Source organism: Eulemur rufifrons, chromosome 7, assembly GCF_041146395.1.
Source record: "Eulemur rufifrons isolate Redbay chromosome 7, OSU_ERuf_1, whole genome shotgun sequence".
Taxonomy (NCBI): Eukaryota; Metazoa; Chordata; class Mammalia; order Primates; family Lemuridae; genus Eulemur; species Eulemur rufifrons.
In genome coordinates this window covers 273,438,108-273,450,501 of record NC_090989.1, presented here as the reverse complement: position 1 = coordinate 273,450,501, position 12,394 = coordinate 273,438,108, and the positions used below count along the sequence as shown (strand labels likewise).

General features: G+C 38.2%; 1 protein-coding gene across 2 annotated transcripts in view; it reads left to right on the top strand.

Moving 5' to 3' along the window:
- Positions 1–12,394, top strand: part of LOC138388477 (complement C5) — a 94,148-nt gene that overhangs the window by 65,266 nt on the left and 16,488 nt on the right. For both annotated transcript variants that reach the window (XR_011234129.1, XM_069476730.1), the window contains exons 30-33: positions 272–424; positions 2,874–2,936; positions 3,995–4,076; positions 5,075–5,132. Coding sequence is in view for 1 of the 2 variants with exons in the window: in XM_069476730.1 (XP_069332831.1) it covers positions 272–424; positions 2,874–2,936; positions 3,995–4,076; positions 5,075–5,132 (356 nt within the window). In the remaining variant the exon portion in view is untranslated. The remainder of the gene's footprint in view (positions 1–271; positions 425–2,873; positions 2,937–3,994; positions 4,077–5,074; positions 5,133–12,394) is intronic.

The following is a 12,394-nucleotide window of genomic DNA, read 5'->3' as shown; positions in this document are numbered from 1 at the left end:
TGACTTGCCTGAGGTTACGTGCACAAGTATGTAGAGGACCCACATCTGAGGCCACACTTCCTTCCTGACTCTGCTAACAGCAGCATACTTATTGGGTGGGGGAGAGACCTCCTTTCCACCTCCTCAATGGATTCCTTAACCAGTTCCGCCAGTCAGATGGAGTTTCATCTCTAGACAGTGCTTCCCTACCCTCTCATAAAAAAGGGCATTTGTAAACAGGGAGTATATAAATAAGCTAAACATATTTTTGTGCCTTGCTGATTGTTGATAGGATACAATTAATGCCATCGAGGGCCTGACAGAATATTCACTCCTGATTAAAGAACTCCGCCTGAATATGGATATCAATGTCTCTTACAAGCACAAAGGTAACTTCCACCAATATAAGATGACAGAGAAGAATTTCCTTGGGAGGCCAGTGGAGGTAAATGATGAATTTTTTGTAATATTTCACAGTTGGATGGGACCGTTGAAATCATTTATTCCACCCGTATTTTACAAATGTATATATTCACTACTTATACATATGCTGAGTGACTGCGAGGTCCTGAGCAGGGTGCCTGCTGTATCCTGGGCACGAGGGATCCAAAAGTAAAGCACAGAGAACCTATGTGCTGGGGAGAGATTGTCATTTAAATAAACAGTGAAAAATAAGAGTCTTGATGGGTACATGGAATTACAGAGGGGGTTTCCTGATCCAGACTGGAGTCTGTCAAATACGTCCAGATGTATGAGTCAAATTTGTAAGAATCAGAATGAATTATCCAGGTGAAGAAAAGGGAAGAACTTTTCAGACACGGATAATAGCACACATAGTACAGCGGCAGAGTAAGAGAGAAGATGTGTTTGGGAGTCTGCCAGTGGTTTCTTTTGGCCCTGGTCATCCATGCAGACTATAGCCAGGGAGGAAGTAGCCTTTAGGTCCCCCAATTCCTTACCCCATGTGCTTTGCTACCGTTGGAGTCTTAAAAGTGAAAACTGATGGCTTTTGAAAATTTCCCCAAGAAAATGACACACTGGAAAAACTAGGCTCTATATTAATATTCACAGCCAGTATACAGCTGCTAATACATATTTTTCTAATTATCATGTTTGTATTATTTTCAAGTATATTTAAATATACAAATAAGTGGAAATAGTCCTCACTGTCAATATCCTCCACGAGTTGATGTTTGTGAAAAGTAAATAAGCATGACAAATAAAATTTAATGCAAAAATTGCATTAATTAAAAAATGCAAAAATTGCAGTGGTCCACAGTAAAAAATATATATATGGATATGGATATAGACATAGACATAAATACATGGCAACATTTAAAGATCCAGAGATTTCAAATAAAAATCTGATTCCCAACTTCCCTTCAAAAACCCAAAGATCTGGTGACAGCGCTCCAGGCATTGGCATGCCTTCTTCAATTTGCTGCAATCCCCACAAGTCACATGACATCTGCATAGGCATTTATGCCCATTCTTGCTTTGTGCCTGGGCTTCTAGTTGAGGAATGTATCTCCCTTCCCTGGGAGCATTTAGAGTTCACCAGAGATTCACATTCTGAGACTAAGCTCTAAAGGGGAGCTCTTGATGTGAGAGGTAGGCCTATTTGAGGTAGCTGGAATTATTCTTTTCTAGAGGGGTAATGTTGTTAAGGGCTGCTTGTCATCTTAAAATAACCTAAACTTCAGCCCAGGATGCTGCCTCCACGTGAAACCTGGGCTGTTATTAGCTAGTTTGAAATTCTCCACTCCAGTGTTTCCTGAATGTATGGGAAACTCTAGTTTAAATGAAGTTAAACAAGTTCTTTAATCCAAGATTCCCCTAATCTTTAATATGAATGTGAGTAAGTGAGGTGACTCTGGGGAGGAAAAGGTGCAGAGGCAGGGCATAGTGCACAGCATCTCCCAAACTTTGTCCGCAGTTGCCTTTTCTCATGCAGCATCTCAAGGCACTTGTTTTCCAGTTAATGCTGCTGTATTCCATCAGGAAGAACAAGAAAGTTGACCTATTTTCCTACCTTTGCTAAAATTTAAAGTAAGGATTGACAAACTTTAATGCACGCAGAATCCCTGTTGCATTGGCGTGCTGAGCAAAGGGAAGGGGAGGCTGCAGACTTAGAGTAAAGGAAGAGCCAACTCTTCAGGCCCCTTGCTCAAAATGATCTCTCCCATACTTTCCACAAATTAGGAAGCGTTTGGATGGGGGTGAGTTTCTCTGGAAAGGAGAATTACTCAACTCAGTTCTTGTCTTCACTTTCATCCTAGCAGACTGGGAATAGCATCAGCAACTAAGGATTTGGCAGGCTTGGGTGGAATGCAAGAGGTTTGGGATAAAGTACCAGAGGTTTTGACAAACAAGGCCTAGTGACAAATGGGGAAGATGAACCAACAAGAGGTGGAAGAGAGGTGCAAAGGGGGAGGAGGGAGAAGGTCAAAGATAGATTGCACCCACACTAGGGTTACGTGGAAGTTCCCTGTTCCTGGTGCTAATGAAAATGATCTTTATTGGCACATAGAATGCTGATTCCTGAGCGAGACACTGAAAGGAATTTATTCAGTTGGCAAAAGGAGATGAAGATCCAGTTTTACCATAACCATATATAAATGAAAATGTAACCAAAACTGACCTCTGACATGTTGGTTTTGTTGGCTCACTCAAGAGATCTCAGCCATCTTATTTACGAGTACAAGGAAAGTGGGAAGTTCCAGCATTTTTCAGTGCCTACTATGGGTATAGCATTTTCAATGTCTTATCCATTTAATCTCACAAGAGCTCTGAGAGGGGAGGCTGGTAGGTGTCAGCCCACTCTTTTCATTGTACTATACTCCCTCCCTATTGGATGATAAAAGAAAGCATGGTTTCTCTACCCACCTTTCCAGGTGCCTCTCAATGATGACCTCATTGTCAGTACGGGATATAGCAGTGGCTTGGCTACAGTACATGTAAGTATTTAATTGAGAGCCAGTAAGGAGTTAGGTGTGCATTTGTACTAGGTAACATAAAAGTCAGAGACTTTGCCACAGAGAAATCTGGGCTTGGGTAACCATGACTAAAGTAGTATTCATTTGTCTGATTCTTCCTAGCAATCTTTGTAACCGGCCTCACAATTTATTTTTGAAAACAACTGTGTTAATTGTCATATTTATACATTCTGTATATGTGTAGAAATTATATATAGATATATAATTTCATGATTATATGTGTACCTATGTATGTATAGGTGTGTGTGCATATATACATATATATTTTCTCTGTGGTTAGTAACATAGCCATATCTCATTTATCCAGCATCTTCAAGGATTGATGTACTATACATAAAGGCTTATATATCTTTTATTTTAGCCACTTCGCAGTTGCAAACTTTTCTAAGCTGTTTATGTGTGTCCATGCAGTCTTAGACTGCATGGTTTGAACATCATCATTCTACTGATGATTTTAATCATGTTCTTATCTTTAGTATATCTTTATTCCTTCAAGGACTGTTTATAAGATTGCATGGGGGTGTGGATTGTCCACTTTTCTGTCACTTCTGGTTGCTCTCGATGTACATACTTCTGGAAGCCCCCTGCACATCCATACACACCTAAAATTTGCTGTTGGCCATGACAGTGTGTGGGTTGGGAGAAACCTGCGCTTCCTAGCCTTATAGTGCTATGTGTTAAATTAAAATGTACAGACTCATTTTAATTTAACAGGATGAGAGCCTTGGGAACTTTACTGTAGAGTAAGGTGCTCAGATTTGACCACATGGGATTTGGACCAAGTTTCTGCCTTGTCAGAAGTCATTTTTTGCTTACTTTGGGCTTCTCAGCTACATTTCAGATTGTACAGTTTGCTGACAGTCCAGCTGCTGGAAAAATGAGTCATTAATGTATACCATTTGTACTGGATTATGCAAACAATACTTCAGGCATCCCATTTGCAACAGCAGTACTGCCATGATACCTTTTTCACTTTCCCATTCTAAGTAGAATCTTCTTGTTTACTTGCCCTAATGTAGGTAAGAACTGTAGTTCACAAAACCAGTACCTCTGAGGAATTTTGCAGCTTTTATTTGAAAATTGATACCCAGGACATTGAAGGTAAAACAGCATGATTTATATTGTAATTTTGGCTAAACATAAAGAATGTCAAATAGAGAGCTTCCGTGATTAGGAAAAATGTGCTTGCTCAAAAAACAAAAATGTTTAATCGTATTCTTTAGCAGGTTGACATCCAAGTAAACATTACTGCCATTTATTACAATAGATAGAACTCTTTAATCATAGTTGGAAATTAAACTTAAAATAACAAAGTTAAATGTATTCACTATTGATCAAGAAAGTGTTTTGACTACGTTACTTTTAAAAGTGTCACTAGCTGTAAAGCCACAGAAAGGTCTAATTCTAGAACCATGAATTTCTGTTACTTTTGTGTCAGCTTTCAGTTCAGGACCCTGAAATCTATAATATCCTGCTAGTTTTCCATCCCTTAGCCTTTCTGTATTCCAAGAGGTCAGGCAAATGCACATTTCTCTGCCTCCATTGATCTCTCTAGTTCTTATGGATTTTTATTTTAATTTCCTTTTTTTTTTTTTTTTTCTGTTTAACCTGTAGTATTCGGATCCCTCTGCTGGTTGGCTCTCCCTTCTCAGTCCAAAATCAAGTCCGCTTGCACACTCCAGCCCGTTGCCTCCAGGGTCAGGGCAAGTGCTGCTGCCTCTGCCCTGGTGTCTTCCATTTGTGGCTCAGGGGCCTGTTCCTACAGAAAACTGCCCAATGACCAGCAAATCCAGGCATCTGCTCTTCCTCCCTCCAACACCTCCCAAACAAGTTACCAATACATATTTATCTTACATGACTTCTTTAAACTATAAGTTCTTTGAGAGCAGAGAACTGTTCTAATTATTTAAAGACTTGTCGGTATTGTCAGTAAACTTGAATTCCTGTTAAAATTACCAAAAGCGTCAACTTCCAAATCATTTTTAAGAGTGTTCAGAGAATTTCTCATTAATGATTCTATTCTGACAGGTTCCAAAACAGCTAAAAGCAGTTTACTCTCATATTTGTTTATGTGCTTGTTTGTTTGTTGTGTGTGCCAGCATCCAGCTACAGAGGCTACGGTGACTCGGAGTATAAACGCATAGTAGCGTGTGCCAGGTGAGCCTGAGCCTGTTTCCACGAAGGGGAGTATAGAATTCAGTGTCTCACTTTTGTTACACTATTATTTCTTTACATATTTTTGAATTTTAATATGTCCAGAAGGTACAAAATGGTTCAATCTTTTAGAAAATGCAGACTAATAGATATTCTTAAATAGCTACTTCATATAAAAGAACAGCTTTGATTTTGCTCATACAGTTTTCTCTCCCATTTTTGTCTTCTGATTCAAACAGTGTAATATTAATTTTTCCTATCTTTCAGAAGAGTAGACATGTAATATAAGTATTTTAAAAATAAAATGCAAAAGATTCCCTCATAAGCACCTCCTACTGTCTTACTTAGAAAAATCGCATTTACCCAGCAAAATCCCTGGCCATTATCAGCCAGTGGTTCTCAACTCAGGCTGCACATTGAAGTCGGCTGGACAGCTTTTAGAAATGTCCAAAGCTCACATCTCATCCCAGAGGTCGTTCTAATGGTAGCCAGGCTTGAGAATCACTGATGTTAAATCTTCTGCTGACTAAATACAGAGGCCTAAATTGGCCAATGTGTTAATTTCCTATTGCTGCTGGGTAACAATTTACTGTAAACTTAATGGCTTAAAACAGCACAAATTTATATCTTACACTTCTGGAATCAGAAGTCCTACAATCAAGGGGTTGGTAGGACTGTATTTTTTCTGGAAGCTCTGGAAAAGAATCTATTTCCATTTTGTCCAGATTCTAGAGGCTGGCTGTGTTCCTTGGCTTGTGGCCCCTTCCTCTGTTTTCAATGCCAGTATTGCAGCATCTTCTAATCTTTCTCTCTGACTGTGACCCCCGCTTCCATCATCACATCTTCTCTCACTCTCCTGCTCCTTTCCTTTCTGAAGACCCTTGTGATTGCATTGTGCCTATCCTGATAATCCAGGATAATCCCCCATCTCAGATCCTTAATTTAATCACATCTGTGGAGTTCTTTTGACCACATAAGATAATATATTCACAGGTTCAGGGAATTAGGACATAGACATCCTTGGGGGCCATTATTCTGCTTTACCACAGCCACCATCCTAAAATGTTTATGAAAGTGTAGGTTTTTTAAAATATGCATATATTTTTGGCTTTGGTTATCACACAGAGTGTGACAGAACCAGGACTAGAATACAGATTTCTTCCGTCTTCTTTCCATTGCCCCTCAACCCTTCCTCTTGTGCTCTGTTTCCTTAACTCTTTGTATTGTCAATAACAGTGATATCTATGGATGATATTCTGTTGTTTTACTGATAATCACACATGACGCCAAAGCACTCAGTATGGATAACTTGGAAATTCAATAGGGTTGTATAAAAGATTAGAGCTGAAAAGAACTTTACGGATGAGATAGTAACCTCCTTATTTTAGAAATAAAGAATCTGAGACCCAAAGAGGTGAAGTCACCTGCCAAGTTCTCAGAGAGTTAGAGAGGCAGAGCCAGGGACTCAAATGGCCCACTCCTTATGCTCAATCCAGTATCTAAACCACCACTTTCAATCAGTGTAATCTGAGACCACTGATGCCAAGGAACAGCAAATTGTTTCTCACTGCCTCCCTTTCAGCTCCAGCTGTTGTCCTGCCTTGTTTGTGGTCTTGAGTCCAATCACTCCCTTCTTAGGATTCCTTCACTACTCAGCCCTACTTCCCTTCTTGGCAGCATTCTTCCTTCCAGCATTTCCTATTTCCTTGGCCAGTCCCTGCTCTCTGTTCCCACTCAAACATCTTTCCTCATTCTCTAACGTCTTTCCATTAAGTTCGCCTCTTCCTAGGCAGCTTTCTTCGTCCTAACTGCCATTCCTATTCTTGGTTACCTCTTAGCTGGGGAGGGGCCATGATGACAGTTATCTTTAAATCCATAACAGTTGTCACAAGGAGATGTGAGCAAACTTCTGAGCAGAGCTAGAATCATCTAGATGCCTACAGTAAGGCATTTAGAATTAGCATAAAGAAGGGTTCTCTGGTTTTTTAGTTGCTGAGTTGTTTGAGTTCCTTGTAGATTCTGGATATTGGTCCTTTATCAGATGTATAGTTTGGGAATATTTTCCCCATTATATATGTTATTTATTTATTCTTTGGTTATTTATTTTGCTGTGCAGAAGGTTTTTAGTTTAATTAAGCCCTATTTGTTTATTTTTGTTTTTGTTGCATTTGCTTTTGGGGTCTTAGTCATAAATTCTTTGCCTAGGCCAATGTCCGGAAGAGTTTTCCTAGGTTTTCTTCTAGAATTTCTGTGGTTTATTCTCTTATATTTAAGTCTTTAATCCATCTTGAGTTAATTTTTGTATATGGTGAGAGATAGGGATCCAATTTCATTCTTCTGCATATGGCTATCCAATTTTCCCAGCACCATTTACTGAATAGGGTATCCTTTCCCCAGTGTTTGGTTTTATCTGCTTCATCAGAGATCAGTTGATTGTAGGTATATGGCTTTATTTCTGGGTCCTCTGTTCTGTTCCATTGATCTATGTGTCTGTTTTTATACCAGAACCATGCTGTTTGGATTACCATAGCCTTGTAGTATAATTTGAAGTCAGGTAATGTGATGCCTCCAATTTTGTTCTTTCTGCTTAGGATTGCTTTGGTTATTAGGGCTTTTTTTGCTTCCATATGAAATTTAGGATTCTTTTTTCTAATTCTGTGAAAAATGACTTTGGTATTGAGATAGGAATTGCATTGAATCTGTAGATTGTTTTGGGAAGTTTGGTCATTTTAGCAATATTGATTCTTCCAATCCATGAGCATAGAATATTTTTCCATCCATTTGTGTCATCTACATTGTTTATCATCAATGTTTTGTAGTTTTCCTTGTAGAGATCTTTCATCTCCTTGGTTAAATATATTCCTAGGTATTTTATTTTTTTGCAGCTATTGTAAATGGGATTGAGTTCTTGATTTGGTTCTCAGCTTGGTCATTATTGGTATATAGAAATGCTACTGACTTGTGTACATTGATTTTGGAACCTGAGACTTTACTGAATTCATTTATAAAATCTAGAAGTGTTTTGGAGGAGTCTTTAGGGTTTTCTAGGTATAATCTTATCATCAGCAAACAGAAAAACCTCATTAAAAAGTGGGCAAATGACATGAACAGATATTTTTCAAAAGGAAATATACAGACTAGGCACAGTGGCTCATGCCTATAATCCCAGCATTTTGGGAGGCCAAGGCAGGAGGATCACTTGAGGCCAGGAGTTCAAGACCAGCTGGGCAACATAGTGAGGTCCGATCTCTACAAAAAAATTAAAAAAATAGCCAGGGATGATGGCATACACCTGTAGTCCTAACTACTTGGGAGGTGAGATGGAAGGATCACTTGAGCTCAAGAGTTCGAGGTTGCAGTGAGCTATGATTATGCCACTGCACTCTAGCCTGGGAAAGAGAATGAGACTCTGTCTCTTAAAAAAAATACGCACACACACACACACACACACACAAATGGCCAAAAAAGTATGAAAAAAAACTGCTTCACATCACTAATCATCAGAGAAATGCAAATTAAAACCACAATGAGATACCATCTTACTCTAGTCGGAATGGCCATTATTAAAAAGTCAAAAAGCAATAGATGTTGGTGTGGATGCGTTGAAAAGGAAACAATTATACACTTGATGGGAATGTAAGTTAGTACAACCTCTATATAAAACAGTATAGAGATTTCTCAAAAAACTAAAAGTAGATCTACCATTCGATCCAACAATCCCACTGCTAGGTATCTACCTAAAGAAAAAGAAGTCATTATATCAAAAAGATACCTGCACTCATATGTTTATCACAGCACAATCCACAATATCAAGACATGGAATCAACATAAGTGTCCATTAATCAATGAGTGGATAAAGAAAATATGGTATATATATGCCATGAAATATCACTCAGCCATAAAAAAGAATGAAATAATGTCTTTTGCAGCAACTTGGATAGAACTGGAGGCCATTATCCTAACTGAAGTAACTCAGGAACAGTAAGTCAAATACCACATGTTCTCACATATAAGTGGAAGCTAAGCTATGAGTACACACAATTGTACAGAGAGGAAAAATAGACTTTGGAGACTCCAAAGATGGGAGGGTGGGAAGGAGGATGAAAAATTAGCATATTGGATACAATGGACACTATCTCGGTGATGGGTACACTAAAAGCTCAGACTTCACTGCTATACTATATGTCCATGTAACAAAACTGTACTTGTATCCCCTAAATATATTGTAATTTTTTTAAAAAAAGAAGGGCTCTCTGATAGTAGGTTGAGACACCTGCTGTGGGGTAGCCTCTGCCAGGAAGTATTCAAGTGACTTTTGGCAAGTCAGTTCACATCTCCAGTCCTCTTCTGTAAAGCAAGGATATTGTACTACCTTATCTAAAAGTTTCTGCCCATTCTAATTGTCCACAACTCTACTATATTAATACAGTAAAAAGTTCTTATTAAAAAACTCATTTGACTTCATTGACAGGAGGCCTAATTCCAGATTGTCAATATACAAAAGAAAGCAAGTAGGAATGTAATCTTGGATATTCTATCCTTTGGTTTTTACAAATTGGGGACAGAATGTTCCAAAAAGGCGGATGGAATATCCTTTTGGCTCTGTGACACTGAAGTTAGGCTGGGTAAATTCCAAAAGTAACTGTGTAGTACTTATTCATGTAAGAAATTCTTTGCCTTCAAATATTCTCTCTCCTGATTAAAAAATGCCAGCTCACAGTTTCTATGTTCAGAGGGTCTCTTTCGTGCATTTAGCTTTTTACAACCTCTCTGTTGTATTCATAAGAAAAGAAAAAAAGATTTCATTTCTCTAGCAACAAAATGCCTTTGGGGAAGATTGCCGGTTTTGGCAGCAGGCAAAGGCTTCTTGAAAGGAGGATTTCTGTTCCACCATTGAAACAGTCTCCATGGCAACTAGTCATCAAGGCTCCAGCAACCTTTTCATAGACAGACTCCACTCGGGAGGCCCTTTTCCATCTCGTTGACAAAGTATTTGCATCTGTGAGCAAGAGTTCTCTGCTTCTACCCATCCAATTAGGGAGATGATCAGATGTCACATTGCAGATCCAATGTCTTATGTTCTGTTCTAAATTGTTAACTGGGTGAAAAAGATTTTATGAGTCAGAGATTTTATAATACTTTTAAGTATTGTGGTAAATATTACATTTAAAACTTCTAATAGGGACTGCTTTATAGATGCTCTATGAGGTGTGATTGAGGAAATGATATGCCCTGAAACCTAATTAACTCACATAATATCTCCTATTTTACTAATACTCACCCATGTAGGTGAGATCAATTCACTTTCCTCCTTATGAAGCTGCCTTCCCAATTTCTTCCTTTTAATCCTGACTGCTTTTCCAAACTCCACTCTCAAGCATCTTGAGGTGAGGCTGGAACCTGAAATCAACTTTTGCAGAACCACACTCCCTGTGTCCCACCCCTGCCCCTGCCCCTGCCCCACCAACCTGTCCCTATTTTAAGTCCTCTAATTTTCCTTAATGGTCCCTGCCATCCAAAACCAAAGCCTTGGAATTATAAAAATAAATTTCAAACACAAGTTTATACTTCTTCACAGTTAATTTTACAAATAAGAAAATGAGCTTAGAAAGGGGAAATGATTTGTGGGAGTCTCTCAGCAGAACTGGGATAAAACCCAAGTTTCTGATTCCCCATTTCAGTGTTCTTTTCTCTCTCACAAAACAAAAACAAAAACAAAAAAATCCCTCCCATTTTACCCTCTTTGCATTTCTGCTTAACTTCACACTAGCATAATTCCTAGACAAAGAATAGTCCTTGAAACATTATTTTTTAAATAAAGCATCTATTGTGGAAAATTTAGAAAATAGAGGAAAAACATGAAAATGAAAGAGAATAATCACTTATAATCTCACCATTCAAAGAAAGTAACCATTAACATTTTAGTGTATTTTCTTCCAACTTTTCCTACACATATTTATTGAGTCTCTTTTCAATATACAACAATTTTCTCCTGTGAATATGCTTCATTAGAAAAATAACTAGAGAGAGAATCAAAAGACCTGGATTCTTTTTTTCCCCCCCAGAATATTAAGGGGGTAAAAATGTTTTAGATTACATGAATCATTTTTGTAATGCTTGAGTCCTGGCTATAGGTGTGCCTATCACCCAAATAGTGTTCATAGCACCCATTAGGTTGGTTTCTTTCCCTCCCTCTTCCCCTCTTCCCCCTGGTTTCTTTCCATGGAGTTTTACTTCCTTCTGTGCACATGTATGCTCATCAGTTAGTTCCAATTTAATAGTGAGTACATGTGGTGTTTCTTTTTCCATTCTTGAGATACTTCACTTAGAAGAATGGTCTCCAGCTCCATACAGATTGTTGCAAAAGGTATTAGGTATTAATTCATCTTTTTTTATGGCTGAGTAGGACTCCATGGTTACATGGTATACATATACCACATTTTATTATTCTACTCATGAATTGATGGGCACTTATGTCAATTCCACATCTTTGCAGTTGTGAATTGTGCTGCAGTAAACATTTGAGTTCAGGCGTCTTTTAGGTTGAATACTTCTTTTCCTTTGGGTAGGTACCCAGTAGTGGAATTGCTGGATCAAATGGTAGGCCTACTTTTAGTTCTTTGAGGCATCTCCATGCTGTTTTCCATAGAGGTTGTACTAATTGGCAGTCCTACCAAGAGCATATAAGCGTTCCTTTCTCTCTGCATCCACGCCAGCATCTATTGTTCTTGGACTTTTTAATACTGGGGTAAGGTAATATCTCATTGTGGTTTTAATTTGCATTTCCCTGATGATTAGTGACATTGAGCATTTTTCATATATTTCTTGGCCATTTGTATTTCTTCTTTTGAGAAGCATCTGTTCATGTCTTTTGCCCACTTTTTAATAGGGTTGTTTGGTTTTTTATTGCTAATTTGCTTGAATTCTTTATAAATTCTGGTTATTAGCCCTTTGTTAGATATGTAGCTTATGAATATTTTCTCCCATTCTGTAGGTTGTCTGTTTACTCTTTTGATTATTTCCTTAGCTGTGCCATAAGCTTTTTAATCAAATCCCATTTATTCATTTTTATTGTTGCCATGATTGCCACTGAGGTCTTTTTCATAAATTCTTTGCCTAGGCTGATATCTAGAAGAGTTTTTCCTACATTTTCCTCTAGAATTCTTATGGTTTCATGCCTTAAATCTAAGTCTTTTATTCATCTTTAATTTGTAAGTGGTGAGAGGTCGGGGTCCTGTTTTATTCTTCTGCATGTGGCTATCCAA